Source organism: Littorina saxatilis, linkage group LG12 (genome assembly GCF_037325665.1).
Source record: "Littorina saxatilis isolate snail1 linkage group LG12, US_GU_Lsax_2.0, whole genome shotgun sequence".
NCBI classification, from domain to species: Eukaryota; Metazoa; Mollusca; class Gastropoda; order Littorinimorpha; family Littorinidae; genus Littorina; species Littorina saxatilis.
The window spans coordinates 56148488-56164423 of record NC_090256.1 but is presented as its reverse complement, the minus strand read 5'-3'; the positions used below and the strand labels follow the sequence as shown (position 1 = coordinate 56164423).

Genomic DNA, 15936 nt, shown 5'->3' with positions numbered 1-15936 from the left:
ATTTGTCAAAAAAATACACTCAAAAAACCAGTAAACGAGTGCAGAAAACGCAATGAAAGCGAAAGCGCCCGAGTCGCACACTTATTTCCCTGTCAAGTAGGTTTAATTTGTACACATTAGAAAAAAAAGTTAAAAAAAAAAAAGTGATTGCCTACCTTCCTACCCTATTTTTTTTGGCTATGTTAGGCCAAAAAAAAAAAATTGTCTGTTTAGGGTAACATGACCAAAAAAAGTAGGGTCGGTAGGTAGGTAAAGTTTTTTTTTTTTTTTTTTTTTTTTTTTTTTTGGGGGGGGGGGTGTAAAATGCTATGTTGGCTGAACATTCACTTCTTATATTTGATGATTACATGTTTCAAAACTAACGTATAAATAAAACAGAGAGAAAGGGAGAGAAAGAAACGCCAAATGTCTCTTTTTAGCATTTTTACCTCTTTTTTTTTTCTTTTTTTTTGAAATCAAAAAAAAGTTTTTGGGTCGGCGCCAAATCGATAGGGTCGGTCGGGTTACCCTAAACAGACAATTTTTTTTTTTTTGGCCTTACCGTAACCACACCTATTATTTTTTTTGGCCTAAGGTACATCAAAAAGGAAGACAGATTCGTGGAGGATATTTTACTGGCTGTACGATTAGTGCATATTATTTAATCATTTTCTTTTTTTTACCTTTTCATAAACTTGTGTTATGCAAGGTAGAGGTCAAGCGAGTAGTGATTGCAGGTGAACATGTCACTTCGACACGCTACAAAAATCATAAACATGCATATTTTTTAACCAGGGTAAGACAGTTGTGGAGGAAATGCATCTCTCAACATGATCATTTAATTTGAATTATTCGCCAAAGCGTAACAATAACATAATTACGAAAATGAACAAAAATCACATTCACATTGGCAGTGATTCACTGACAAATTAACAATTTGCAACTGTGAGCAGGCTGAGGCATTGCAGACTGAATGAGCTTTCAGTTTGAGGAAGAAGAAGAGCATGGACCTTTCCGAGATTTCTGTTTGATGACTCTGTTTTTGGAGTTTTGCCACACAACGCTGACCTCACCAAGTTTGACAAGCATCAACTTTTTCTGATTTTCAGGCAAAAGCCTGTTTCTCAGCGAGGTCAGTATTCTGTTCTGGGCACTGAAACCTCTCTCACAGTCTGCAGTCTGCACTGGACAAGTGGACGGCGAGACATTCTGTTTTCTATGTCAGCAGAAATTGCACACTCTGCCGAGGTAAACGTGGGATCGGCGAGCGAAACAAAATAAGCTTAGCCGATCCCAGTTTTTAAAATACTCCAACTTTCTTCTGCTCGCTAAGTCTTGCGGCGCTCCCAAGTCTTGCTGCGAGTCCTTTCGATCATGATTTTCGTCAAAATAAGACGAGCTGACTGACTGCTACATGTCTATCGGTCAATTGACGGATTGAGACCCATGTGTGTCAGTCTTTTCCGAATTTCACATGGCAAAAGACTGATAACCAACGTCCAAGCCAATCCCTGCTTTTTATTGTGTTGTACTTGTAGAAATTATAAACTGCTTGGAAATAGTGATTTTAAAATTAATTGTTGTTGGTTTGTTTACCAGGTGGCAGAGTTTATCGAGAACTTCAAAAAACAGGTGAATTTTACATTACATTTTAAGGAGTGTTGTTCACAGGCTCAAAGGACAATAGGTCGGTCAGTTGGACGGCCTACATGTACATGAAATTGAAAATATGTTAATAATTATATAGGCCCAAATGTCCTGTCAACAATAACAATCATGTTCTGTCAGAATTATCACAGAATGTGCTAGATCAGATTCAAAAGAGTGTGCGTCGAAGACCGAGACCTATGAGTATGAATAATATTCTTTCAGAAGATTGTGTTTTGTTGTAAAATAAATCATTAAATGGGAAGTGAAATCGCTCTCTCTCTCTCTCGTTTTTACTTTGAAAATTGAGACATGAAATGTATTACCAGAACTTTACTTTGAAAGCTGTGTTTTAGTTTTACAAAATATTGACATGATTTTTGTGCAGACGGAAGTGCTGGTGACAGATGTTTTCCCTCAGAAAGTACTTGATATTGAAGACATTTACCAGGTACACATACTATTATCAATATTATGGTTAAATCAGGCACTTTTTCATCGTGAACTCTGGCCTCTTCTCAGTTTATACTTATAGCAATGAGATTGACCTGTTTGGGGACAGATATACAGAGCATTACCTGTATTTACCTAAATTGACAACTTACAGTATGCCCTTGATCAAGTTGATGTATAAATGAATTCCCCACACACGCACACATTGCTTGTTTGTTTGGTTTTTGACTCACATGCGAAGCAAAAGTGAGTCTATGTACTCACCCGAGTCGTCCGTCCGTCCGTCCCCCCCGTCCGTCCGTCCGTCCGGAAAACTTTAACGTTGGATTTTCTTGGACACTATTAAGTCTATCAACACCTGATGTGGCCTGATGGTGTATGGTTACAAGATCTCAAAAAACATGTGCGGCAACTTGACCTCACTTCAAGTTCAAGGTCACAGGGGCCGTAATTGTTGTCTTAAAAACGACCATTTTTCACATTTTTGCATTTTCTCTGAAGTTTTTGAGATTTAATACCTCACCTATATATGATATATAGGGCAAAGTAAGCCCCATCTTTTGATACCAGTTTGGTTTACCTTGCTTCAAGGTCAAGGTCACAGGAGCTCTTCAAAGTTGGATTGTATACATATTTTGAAGTGACCTTGACCCTGAACTATGGAAGATAACTGTTTCAAACTTAAAAATTATGTGGGGCACATGTTATGCTTTCATCATGAGACACATTTGGTCACATATGATCAAGGTCAAGGTCACTTTGACCCTTATGAAATGTGACCAAAATAAGGTAGTGAACCACTAAAAGTGACCATATCTCATGGTAGAAAGAGCCAATAAGCACCATTGTACTTCCTATGTCTTGAATTAACAGCTTTGTGTTGCATGACCTTGGATGACCTTGACCTTGGGTCACATGTATTTTGGTAGGAAAAATGTGTAAAGCAGTTCTTAGTGTATGATGTCATTGCTAGGTTTAGTTATTTGACCTTGACCCTGAAGGTCAAGGTCATGTCAAGGTCAAGCATGTGAGTCGTATGGGCTTTGCCCTTCTTGTTTTTCTTTTTGTTTGTTTATTAAACGGTTTGTTGTACGTTAAAGCAAGTTACCCAGGATGTCAGCCGATGTGCTATAGGCAGTGAAAGGGTATTAAGTAATACATCAATGTATTGATTTGTTTCAAAATACCAGTTTGGATCAAATAAAAAATGTTTCCATTTTAGCTCATTTTAACTGCAAGGAGACGATTAATTTAATTTGATTAATTTTTCTCTTACTGTGGTCGCTGTTCTGGTCCATGTCAATGCAATCATATCCCTTTCTTCAAAATAAGGACAAAAGAGTTATCTATCTGTAGGCTGTTAATTAAAGACAAACATCCGTCGCTATGAGGGCTGGACAGATTTATAGATAGAGTTCTGTTCTGTCATGTCTCTGTTGCCTAAAAAGTTTTTGTTTTGTGTGTGTGCAGAAAATGATTGCAGAAAAATTGAGTGATGTACATGCAGACATCAACATTCCAGTTCCTGAACCTTTTTACCCGGAAGGGGGGGAGGTAGGACTTGCTTTCTTTTTCTTTTGCTCTCTTTCTTTCTTTCTTACTTTCTTTCTTCTTTAACTTAAAGTGAAACTCACTTGTCTTTATATGTAACCAATGAAATGATATAAAGACAGAATGTGACTGAACGGGTAACAGGTTGTGTGTGAAGTTAGCAGCATTTAGAATGCTGTCTTAGTTTAGGAAGTCACAGTCGGTTCCCACCCGACCCACCCTTCCCTTCCCCATATCCCTGCTCTAAATAAGTGCTGGATTGATCTTGATTGCTAGTGTTGCACTATATGAATTTTAGGGTCCTTATGACTGTTGCAAGCCATGCAAGTGTGTTTTATGTAACCACCAATATAGGTGTTGGATGTTAATTGTTATGCTGTTAAACATAGTTTCATAATCTGCTTTGTTTTTCAGCCTGCAACAAAGAAAAGAAAAGTGGGTGCCAATGGCAGCGACAGTGCATCAGCAGCAGTGCCAACTGGTCAGCTTCTTTTCTTTTTTCTGTCTTCTTTTCTCTCCCAGATTGCCCTCCCCTCTCTGCGTCTCACTCAGGTCAACCATTTCATACCAGGGTTAACCTCAGGTCTTTGTGGGTCTGGCTTTCCGGGTGGAAGTGCTCCCAATCCCATTATTTCACACATTTGCGATCAGATTTTAGAGAAATTAACAAATATGAAAAAAAGTAAACCTTTGAATGTGCTCGCATTTGCATCAGATTGGTCCATTCCCACTTTTCAAAATGTTCCTCACTTTCCTAGAATTTCACTTTCAGGCATTTTGGGGTTTTCTTCAGTGGGAGCCCTGGGGTTTTGGAAGTTGTCTCTGTAGTTAAACATATGTAGCGTATTATGACCAGTAATCTTTACTGTTGATTCTCCAATTTTGAACAGGTGTTTGTTTGCTGTGCAGGTACCCCTGTGCTGGTGTTCCCCGGGGGTCAAGTTCGCACCAACAGCTACATCCACAAGTGGGCTGAAGACGTCAAGCCGCTCATCATGGACCTCATGGAACATGCTAACATGGTATGTATGCACCCCCGACCCAGTTATCTCTCTTGGTCAATACAATTTCACCAGCGCTGATGTGGATGAGAGAGTAACCAACTGGATGAGAACCACTTGCTGCCCGGTCAGATTGCTTGTATGGGAGATTAGTTCGTGGTTTCAACCAATCTGACCCCACAGCTGGTTCCCACCCAGTTGGGTACCTTTTCAAGCACACCCCATTGTTGTTCCCAGACTAAGAGGACGATACGTCAGTTGGGCATGGACTGAAAATGTGTAAAGATCCAAAATTTCCTGGCTATGAAAAAAAAAATTCAGTCGGAAGAGATCTTAAATGTCAAAATTATCGGACATTCGATGGGTCAGTGGTCAGAACAACGCGTCAGATCAAAAATGTATGCTTCAGTGACTGAAGACCGAGGCCTGAGAACAACACTGCAGCAGCCAAGGGCACATAGTTTGTTCACTGTACTCTAAAATGTTGCATGCTGGGATTTTGTGTATAAATGGGTTATGATTATTGCAATTTAATTCACATTCACTATCTGGTGGGGGGTGGGGGGGGGGGGGGGGGGGGGTTGTGAATCCCTTTGTTATTTGCAATCTTGTGCCCAGTGCACCCCAACATCCTTTGGTATAAATTGGTTATTGTCTCCTCTTTCAGGTGTCTGTGAGTTTATTTCTCTGGAAGGTAAAGAACTGTGTCTGACATGTATGTTGCAGGTGAAAATGTGGATCAGCTTTTTGATACCCAAAATTGAAGATGGGAACAACTTTGGTGTATCCATTCAGGTGAGTGTTTTCATTGTCATTCCTGCATACTCCAGATATAGTTCCGTGAAAGTGATATCACTCACTGAAAGACAAATGAAAATTTTGAGATTCTTTCAGTGTGATGACAAAGCTCACATAGGACTCAATCTTGGTGTTGCCTTTATTCCACATACTTTCAGTTTGTGATAATCTGTAAGTGTAACAGTAATAAGATTTCTTGGAATCCAGCATCATGCATTTGATTTGAGAGTTTCTGACATGTGTCTAATCTTTCACATCAGGCGTTATGGTTAGTTTTTCCTCAGCACTCTGTTCTGTAGCAGACTGGCATGGTTTTTTTCTCTCCAGAATAATGAGTTACTTCCCTTGTGCAATGCATTGGATTCTGATCTTAGTTTGAGATGAGTGGTGTTTATTTTTTCATTGCAGTTTGTGTTCAGAGGCAGAGAATAGTGTGTTACTGGTGTGTAACAATGTGATTGCATGTTAGTTGTTTCAATGTCTTCAAAGTTTAAAGCTACATGGGTGATTTCAGGAAGACACAATGGCAGAGGCACGCCAGGTGGAGACAGAGTCGGCCACATACCTTGACCAGCTGTCTCGCTACTACATCTCTCGCGCCAAGATCATCACCAAGATCGCCAAATATCCCCATGTGGTCAGTAGGATACATGTATTGTTGTCTCAATAGATGATGTTAAGAAATAAATGTTGGGTTTGTATGCGTTGAGGCAAACTTTCCCACGTGACATTATAAGCCAATTACTAGCAAGGGTTGTGTATGAAACACGTGGAACAGGAGCATGTTGGCAAAGTTTGCTAGAGTATTCACTCTTTCACAACCCATAGAGACCCCGCAAGATTAGTTCCAGCGGCAGGATTGCAAGCATCAACCTTGTAACTTTTAATCAAACAAAATTGGTCAATTTGTCAAACGTTTCATGAATGACAAAATGAAATATTCATTTCACTAGAACTCTTAGGTGTCTTTTGAAGTGGACAAAAATATAAATGATTATGAGGAAATGAACAGAAAATGAGATCTTTGCTCAGTAAGTTGAGTTATGTCTTGCATCTTCCTTTTCTCGTTGTATTTGTCTGCTTGCACTTCAAATACCAACGGGTGCACATTTTTAATAAACATCATTTTGTCAATTAATAAAGGCTCCTTAAATTAACTGTTCTTGGAGTTTTTGTTTTACTCTTGATTTTGGATGGTGTTAGTAGTCTTATCTGTTTGGGATTTGTTTTTTGTAACTCTGCATTCATTCTGAGCAGTTTCCAGGATAACATGATTATATTCTAGTGAAAAGTGTTGTCCTGAGTCATTTCAAAATTCATACCTTTTCTATTATCTCACTAAAGTTCAGGTTTGATAAATACCCAAGTAACAATGTAGTGTCACTGGTTGAGGCACTACCATTGTGTGCATTTCCTGGCCAGCTTTATGCCAGAGATGCACAGGCCTTTGCATTTGCAATTTGAAATCAGCTAAAGGCACTTCCTATGAAAACAGATCTGTTGACTATTCCAGATGGGCCCAGGCTTTATTAACATAGGATAAGGCCATCCCTCCACTTGTCACATTCAACGAATCAACAGCCTGATAGCTTTCTCTGCAGAGTGGGAATCTCTTTGTAGAATTATTTCTTGAAACAAAACAAAAAGGCCAATAGTCAAATCTTGATTGAATAAAGCCTGCATGTGCTGGTTCCATTTCTGCTGTGCCCCAAATTTGAATGGCTGTACTTTTTGTTTTGGTGTACAGGAAGATTACCGCCAAACGATTCGAGAGCTGGATGAAAAGCAGATAGTGTGCCTGCGCTTGATGCTGTGCGAGATGAGGAACCAATATGTGAGTGTCTAAGTTGCACTTTACCTTTCTCCGTATTGTATCTTATGTACAGGAGGATTACCGTCAGTCGATTCGCGAGCTGGACGAGAAGCAGATAGTGTGCCTGCGGTTGACACTGTGTGAGATGAGGAACCAATACGTGAGTTGCTGTGCATTTCGCCTCTTGCAGTATTCTTGTTCAGCTGGTCTTCTGTGCTATTCAAGCATGATCCTAGATCAAATGTTTGGCCTTTCTTTAGGCTGATTTCCCTACATCAGCTGCTGACAGTGTAAGCGATTTTTAAATTCAAGTGGGTGTTTTGTTACTTTTTCATTTTGATTGTCAGTTGCATTTATTTATTTAGTGCAGAAATTGTATTATGACCTGAACTTTCTTGGGCCTGTCTGTTTGGTGGTTTCGAACGCCGAAGAAGAAGGTGGTTTCGTAATTTGATTAATATGGTATGTATGCATTTTGTCTTTAGAATGATAATATAAACAAAGTAAACTAACAGTCAAATGATAATGAGCCTGCACACAAGTTCTTAAGGGTTTTTCAAGAGTTTTATTTTTTATTTTTAAATGATGTTTTGTCTGTTTCAGGCCAGCCTTCATGACATCATCCACAAGAACATGGACAAGATCAAAAAGCCTCGATCAGGGAACTCGGAGAATCTCTACTAGCATACACTCGCACATGGGAAACAGGGTTGGGAAGGTGGATGGGGATTTACATGGGATGTTTAGTGGAATGAGGGTTGTGGTGGGAAAGGGGGGGAGTAGCAGATGGAATGGGAACAATCAGCACAAAAATGGTGCTCTGGTGTGACGAGCGGACAGACAGACAGAGACAGGCGACTTCAATGTCCTTGATGTTCAGTTCTGCTGGTCCAAAGATTCATGGACGTTTGTTGGGGGTGTTGCTAATCAATGTTGTATTCAGCTGTTGAAAACAGCACTGTGGTTATTACTTACGGGGCATTCCTTCTGTTTAGGGTCACTCTCACAGAGAGAGCTAGTCTTTTACCCTCTGAAGACAGCTATGTACATGTATCTGTCTACAGTGGTTACAGATCTCTACAGTGGTTTCAGATCTCATGCCCACGCTCTTACATTTCATTCAGTCAAATAAAAGTAAGTGTTCAGCTTCTTAGACATGTGGGGATATGCATTGTGCCAGTTTGTGGAATTTGTTAAAGTCGGGGTGTCAAACCACAGACCAGTTCAAATAAAAAATATTAAACAGTAAACATGTAATATCTTGAATTGGAAGTGTTTTGGAAAGATGTAAAACAGTGTTCTGCTGTACCTGTAAGACAAAATTGCAGAAATGAGGAATGTGTGAGAACTGATTTTCTGATGTGGTTTTTTGACTCACATGCGAAGCAAAAGTGAGTCTATGTACTCACCCGAGTCGTCCGTCCGTCCGGAAAACTTTAACGTTGGATATTTCTTGGACACTATTCAGTCTATCAGTACCAAATTTGGCAAGATGGTGTATGATGACAAGGCCCCCACAAACATACATAGCATCTTGACCTTGCTTCAAGGTCAAGGTCGCAGGGGCCATAAATGTTGCCTAAAAACAGCTATTTTTCACATTTTTCCCATTTTCTCTGAAGTTTTTGAGATTCAATACCTCACCTATATATGATATATAGGGCAAAGTAAGCCCCATCTTTTGATACCAGTTTGGTTTACCTTGCTTCAAGGTCAAGGTCACAGGAGCTCTTCAAAGTTGGATTGTATACATATTTTGAAGTGACCTTGACCCTGAACTATGGAAGATAACTGTTTCAAACTTAAAAATTATGTGGGGCACATGTTATGCTTTCATCATGAGACACATTTGGTCACATATGATCAAGGTCAAGGTCACTTTGACCCTTATGAAATGTGACCAAAATAAGGTAGTGAACCACTAAAAGTGACCATATCTCATGGTAGAAAGAGCCAATAAGCACCATTGTACTTCCTATGTCTTGAATTAACAGCTTTGTGTTGCATGACCTTGACCTTGGGTCAAGGTCACATGTATTTTGGTAGGAAAAATGTGTAAAGCAGTTCTTAGTGTATGATGTCATTGCTAGGTTTAGTTATTTGACCTTGACCCTGAAGGTCAAGGTCATGTCAAGGTCAAGCATGTGAGTCGTATGGGCTTTGCCCTTCTTGTTTTCTGATTTTCAAACCCATTCAGGGTGCTGAAATCATATAGCAAAGTTTGAAAAAGTCAACAGCTATTTAGTTTTCCAGACAGATTTTCCACGTTTTAACATTTTCAATTTCCGTCCCTGAAATTAGTCTACAACATGTAATTTGATGAACACTCCATTAAATAAACTTTTAAAAAAACAATTCAAGGAGTGTCTCATTAGGATTGATAAGGATCGCTCTAGCTTTTGACAAATAAACTTGTAGGGCTTACATGAAGGTATTGAGAACACAAAGTGTCACTGAGTACTGTTTTGCATACTGACTTATGCATGTCAGTAAAAATCTGTTGTGAAAGAGTTGTTTTCATTGTCAGAGATGTGATGATCACAGAACAGCTGCTGTGCGTTTATGTGGCTGAAAGACAGGAGTATGCAGTTTTCCTGGTAGGATTAGCTTTGGCGAAAAAGGGGCACATTATTTTTGTGCATGTCATATGTGCTGTGATGGAAAACAATCCTGCATCAGCAAGTTTTTTAATGGGTCAAATTCGCAAGCTCATGTTTCGACACCATCCCTGAGTGGTGCAGGTATATGCAGGGTTCGTACAGGTCATGGAAAACCTGGAAAGTCATGGAATTTGATTTTTAATTTTCCAGGCCTGGAAAGTCATGGAATTTCAATTCAAGTCATGGAAAGTCATGGAATTTAACAAAAATAAGAAAGAAAAAAAAATTAACCTTTAGCACGCCAGCGGGGATTTTTGTTGCCCAGCCATTCCCCGATTTGCGTCGCCAGCACAAGGCTTGTTCGTATGACCAACTTCTCGTTCGTATTTGCATACGAGAATAACGGTATTTTTAACGGCACTTGAGCCAAAGCGAGGCTCACTTCCTTCCGGTATCTCGTCGTGTCGTCTGCGCTGCATTTGAGTCGGTTTCGTCGAAGTTTTCTGCTTTTGTTTTTGCATCGATAAAGTACTTTAGCGCTTCGACAAGCAAGATGGAGGATGATGAGTTTGAAACTTTCTTTCGAGTTGTTTCTTGACAACAAAAAGTATGCGGAATTGGAACGAATTACCGAGGAAGATCTTCGCAATGAACTGTGTATCGCGGTGAAAAAAATTACAGTTCGTCAAGTCACAGTGACGGTTACGAAACGGAATTTACGAAAGTGCAGATGGATACAAACAGTGGCTGGTCCAGTTTAGTGAAATGACAGGACCAGCAAACATTACCAATAATCTGATTGCGTAGCAAATGCTTGACTTGCTTGTCGAAGAGACACTGCGTAGAAACTGACTCAAATTCAGTGCAAAGCAAGCCAGTGTCAAAACTGGGAGTGACAAGACAGTGATGTTCCTAGGACTGGAGGGCAACAGGACAAAATGTCCTGAATCAAAAAACTAATAGGACATCATGTCCTGACTACAAAAAAACAATAGGACATTCAGATCAAGCGAACCAATCATGGCACCTAACCTTTTTAGATGCCAGTGCGGATTTGCGAAAGTTGCTGCAACCAACAGTGAACGAGTTTGAGGCAACGCCATCCTCCTGACAAATGGTGCAGAACATCAGTTCTTTTTCTTTGCTGTAGCTGAGCCAAGGGAACATAGAAAACCAGCTCTGCACAAACTTTCTGGTCGCCCCTACTTTCGTTTCTTGCGTCTCTTCCTGCGTCTCTTCCTGAGGTTGTAGATCTATTGGCTCACCTTCTGAGGCTTCAGTCTCCGACGGGGCCGAAGTGTCTGCCCTTTTCCCACGCAAACCTTTTTCTTCGGCGGCATCTTTGCAGAAATGTGGCGGCGGAAGTAAAGTGTCGCTGTCAAAAGTAGCGAGAGTTGTGGCTCTTGTAATATTGTTCGGTCGAGAGTTGCGTCCCTTGTGTTATTGTTTGACCGAGAGTGAAAATTGAAGTTCAAGTAGGCCCCGATTCGAACTCGTTTTAACGGGGTTTGATACTTCAGTTTGTACAGATTCTTCTTGCAGTGACCGCTCTAGACGTAAATACTATCGGACAATGACCGCTGACTTCGCGATCGGATCGGACATTTGACGGGGCAGAGTTGTTTGCAATCGGTCATTTTACAACCTAAATCGGTCTATGACCGATGACCGACGCCTCGGAACATCACTGCAAGACGTAAAAAGTTTGCGTGTTCGGAAATGGCGACCTGTGGATCTAGTCATGGAAAATGTTATTGAGGCTCATGGAAAGTCATGGAAAAGTCATGGAATTTTGTTTCTAAAAACCAGTGGGGACCCTGTATATGATATGAACCTGATATGTGTCATTGGTCGTGTTACTGGATTTACTGTGGAATGTATGACGTTGATGTGCTTGCGAACTTGGTGAAAAATGTGGTGTGTATAGGTAATTTTGGAGGCTCTTTATACTCTTCTCCCTGTTATTTCTTCAGCTTTTTTTTGTTGTGGAATTTGAGATAAATAAAAGTGAGTGTTTAAAGGGTTGGCTGGCTGTTATGGGGATGAAAGATTATCAAATGTGGCCGTCTCTGTGTCTGTTTGGGATGATTGGAAATGGAACATTAAAGTATTGATTGTGAAAATTTCATGAAAATAACTTTCGGATTGAGATTCTTTTTTATTTTTTTGTTTTTGTTTGTTTAGATAATACATGTACTAAATACATGTAGATGGGAGAAGGTTATAATCACATGGTTTTCTTTTTTCAAGTGTAGAAACTATGTCGATCTTCCTAGTAAAGACACAACTTGGAATGAAATCGAGCGAATGAAATAATGACTTATTTTGGAATTGTTAAGAACAGCAGTATTTTTCTTGTCTGTTCTAGTATACTTTACATTCTCTTAAAATGTTTCTGCTCTGAAATGATTCAACAAAGTGTGTATTGCAGTTCATTACTTTTATGCTTGAAAGTGGGCAGTTACTTTTCTTTTGTGAGATGTCTGACAGGTTTGATGATGTGTGCATTGTCTTTGTGGGATTTTTGTTGTCTGTTCCTGTATGCTATACATCACCTTAAAATTCATCTGCTCTGAAAGCATACAACAAAGTGTGTATTGCATTTTTGTTTCAAAGGGGGCAGTCATCTTAATTTTGTGAAAGGTCTGGAGTTTCCCGACGTCAAAATAAATGTTGTACAAGGAAGTGACATTTCTTTCTCAGTGTGTGTGTGTGTGTGAGAGAGAGAGAGAGAGAGAGACCTCAACTCGCATGTGCATCACAGTGAATGATTGTATTTGAGCTGTGTGACATTTTAGGTATGTTTCAAAGTGTCATTGAAATTAAATCGACACTGAGTGCCATGTTTTTGGTGCAAATTTAAGTAGCCTAGGTATTGTGCACTCCCGTACACACTTTATCAAAAGTATCAAGAACGGTTAGACGTTCATCTTCCCGCTGTAACAGCTGCATATATATCTAACACATTTGCAAGCACTGATCTGCAAGTCTTTTGCTCGCATGACAGCATTTTATGACTTGGTGGGGGCTTACACATGCACCTAGTAACTTCTCACAATGAACTGTACAATTGGATGATAAGGATTATTCTTTGGCCTATAACTATAGCGCGGATTTCACAAATAACACTCACTAGAAGTTAATGTCGCTGTTGGTTGCAAATATTGAATAACCTCCAAGTCTAAAAGTACACGTGGTTTGGGTTTTCTCCCTTGGCCCCCTTTCACCTTGGTGCGTATCGCTAGCGCTACGTGTCATTTGTCTTACGTATCGTTTGTGCTACGTGCCGCTATCACTACGTTGTTTAGTGCTATAAATAACGTTTCTACAAGTTGCTACCATTCGTTCATTATCACTACTTGTCGATAGCACTACATCTTTTCGCGCTACGTGTCATTATCGCTGCGGGTCAATACCACTACTTACTTAAATGACGACTCTCTCTTTCTCGCTCTCACTCCTTAAATGACGACTCTCTCTTTCTCGCTCTCACTCCTTGTGTGTGTGTGTGTGTATAAGATAAGAAAACTTTATTGTCCATTTCCATAAAACACAAGAATGGAAATTTTTCTCTCGGCGTAACGTCGCATAGCTCATAACAAAAAACTAAAACACGATTAATTATCAACATTATACATAAGATTTATACATCAATCACAATGCTATATGACATTTAATTATAACATGAATAAATATCACAGTCACAGGCGCTCTTGTACATAGAGCACCCACTAGACAATTGCATTTCGCACACACACGTGTGTGTGTGCGTGCGTGTGGACGCCTGTGTGGATGTGTGTGCGTGCGTGTGGACGTGTGTGTGTGTGTGCTCGCGAAATGCAATTGTCTAGTGGGTGATCTATGTACAAGTGTTGGCGCCTTATCTGAAATCTGTCCTTAACTGCTCACGGTGTGGGAGACGTTCCATGCGTAAAAAGCTTGGAGGCGGTTTAGTGTTCCAGCTCTGAGCGGCCACTTTTTTGCAGTCTTCTCAGATCGATCGCAACACTAGTTGTCGTAGGCGGCAGTGTTCAGCGTTACTTTCTGGTTTGTAACGTTCACAAATGCATTGGATATTTCCACAAGTAGGCAACCAGATGATTCAATAAATAGTAATCGCAATAATTGAATTTCTTATCGAAAAGTGGTGATTTTGGTGCATTTTCGTTGTTATGCTCGATCCAGACTAAAACAGACCAACAAAACCCTAATGGGGAGCTGAAGCAATGCAAAAGCAATATTTTGGTGTCAAAAAAGTTACAGATTGCTCCTAGATTTCTCTCTGAACATTAATGAATTCGTTTTATCGATGATCTAGCTCTGAGCAACAGCGAAATAGGCGGAGCTTAGTTTGTTCCTGCTCTGACGCGATTCGCAAAACGGACAAAATAAGGCCCGTATAGATGAAATATGTACTCCTGATGATAGAATAGCATATATTTAACATTTCCTATCAGAGGATTGCATCAAAGTGGTGAAATCTGCATGTTATGTGGAAAAAAAAGATATGTCCCAGAGAGAGAGACGGAGAGAGAGAGAGGGGGTGGAGGGAGAGAAAAGGGGATAGAGAGAGAGAGAGAGAGAATTGAATTGAACTTTATTTAACAAGGATTAAGATCTAAGGCTACGCCTTTTCTTACAATCTGTCCTTGGGACGCATAGACACACACTTATATAATTAAACAATTAAAAGTTAAAAAGTTAACCAACAAAAGGAGGTCAGAAAACTTCAGCACATGATAATAAAGATAACGATGATGATGACGATGATGATGATGATGATGATGATAATGATGAAGATGAGGCATGAAGAGCATACATATGTGGTTATTCATAAAATCAAATGCATACTATGCAGGTAATTATAAATACAAGCTGGTAGCAATCGAACATGTAGCAACAGTGCAACAAAAATATGTTCAGAACATACAATGCACAGAGAGAGAGAGAGGCATCTAGTTGCCTACTTGTGGTAATACCCAATGCACTTGTGAACGTTACAAACCAAAAATGAACGAATGATAGCGAATCGTAGATAAACTTTTTGTATTACTAATATTACTAATATTTTGATATTTGTATTACTAATCGCCGTAGTGATAGCGGCACGTGGCACAAATGACACGTATGAAAAATGAGAGTAGCACAAATGACACGTATGACAAGTGACCCGTAGGACAAATGACACGTATACATAGCACAAATGAAACGTAGCACTAGCGGCACCGCTGTTGTGTACGGATTAAACCCTTGTCCTTTATTCTATGAAAGCTCAGTAGAGACCAATCGTAAACATGGCATCCGTCAGCAGCTGTGCCGCTGATCAAACCGTTTAAAGGCACATTCCTTCCCGTGTAAACTATTTTAGATCTAACCAGGAATTTACATAGGATTAAGACCATCCATCAACAATATGGTTACTTTTTGTGGAGTGTGGCAATTTCTCAGCAATGGGACAATAAAAAGGAAATCAAAAGAAATAAAAACATACATATCTGCGTGCTAATTCTACACCGATGACGCGCCGCTGTTGCCGGTCATTAGTGATGACGTCGAACGCGAATGCCGGAGTGAGGCCGAAGATGGGAATCCCGTGCACACAGACCGATGATGTCGGTGACCAAGAAAAAGAGCACGGGCAACACGCACATGACAATGCCCACCACCCCCATGGCTTGAGCCGACCTCCGACTGTCAGGCACACTCTCGTAGCGTCGCCACGTCGTCGATAAGTTGTCTTTCTTCAGCGTCAAGGATTTCACCATCTGTTCGAAGTCTTGCTGTTGTTTTGTCTGCACATGAAACAAAAATTGTTGATGCGTTTTCTGTCTTTCATGTTGCTTTTAGTTTCATAATTGTGAACCAGATGTGTGACTTAATATTTTTTATGACTTGGAATCGGCTGTAAGGGGAACGGTATTTTAACGGTATTTTAATTTAATTCTATTTGTTATACTGGCCACTGTCTTCAGTGAAAGATGAGAAAGACAGAATGAGCTAGAAATGGCAAAATGACGCAAACAAATAATGCATTTGGTAAGCATTAGAAAGACACCTGAATAAAAAGACAAGACATCTTCATAGAAATCAGTGC

General features: G+C 39.9%; 2 protein-coding genes across 4 annotated transcripts in view; one reads left to right on the top strand and one right to left on the bottom strand.

Annotated features, from left to right (window-relative positions):
* LOC138982325 (proteasome activator complex subunit 3-like) overlaps positions 1-12527 on the top strand; it is a 39150-nt gene extending 26623 nt beyond the window's left edge. For 2 of the 3 annotated variants that reach the window (XM_070355581.1, XM_070355583.1), the window contains exons 2-10: positions 1579-1611; positions 2015-2077; positions 3550-3633; positions 4045-4111; positions 4540-4652; positions 5358-5426; positions 5944-6066; positions 7177-7263; positions 7846-12527. In XM_070355581.1, the coding sequence (XP_070211682.1) occupies positions 1579-1611; positions 2015-2077; positions 3550-3633; positions 4045-4111; positions 4540-4652; positions 5358-5426; positions 5944-6066; positions 7177-7263; positions 7846-7926 (720 nt within the window). In that variant the 3' untranslated portion in view covers positions 7927-12527. Of the gene's footprint in view, positions 1-1578; positions 1612-2014; positions 2078-3549; positions 3634-4044; positions 4112-4539; positions 4653-5357; positions 5427-5943; positions 6067-7176; positions 7264-7315; positions 7403-7845 lie in introns of all 3 variants that reach the window. The other variant, XM_070355582.1, reaches the window with a different exon arrangement.
* The window catches only part of LOC138983142 (uncharacterized), a 7102-nt gene continuing 2013 nt past the window's right edge, over positions 10848-15936 (bottom strand). The window contains exons 3-4 of the mRNA XM_070356550.1: positions 15492-15634; positions 10848-11217 (exon numbers count right to left, since the gene is read on the bottom strand). Of these exons, the coding sequence (XP_070212651.1) occupies positions 10848-11217; positions 15492-15634 (513 nt within the window). The remainder of the gene's footprint in view (positions 11218-15491; positions 15635-15936) is intronic.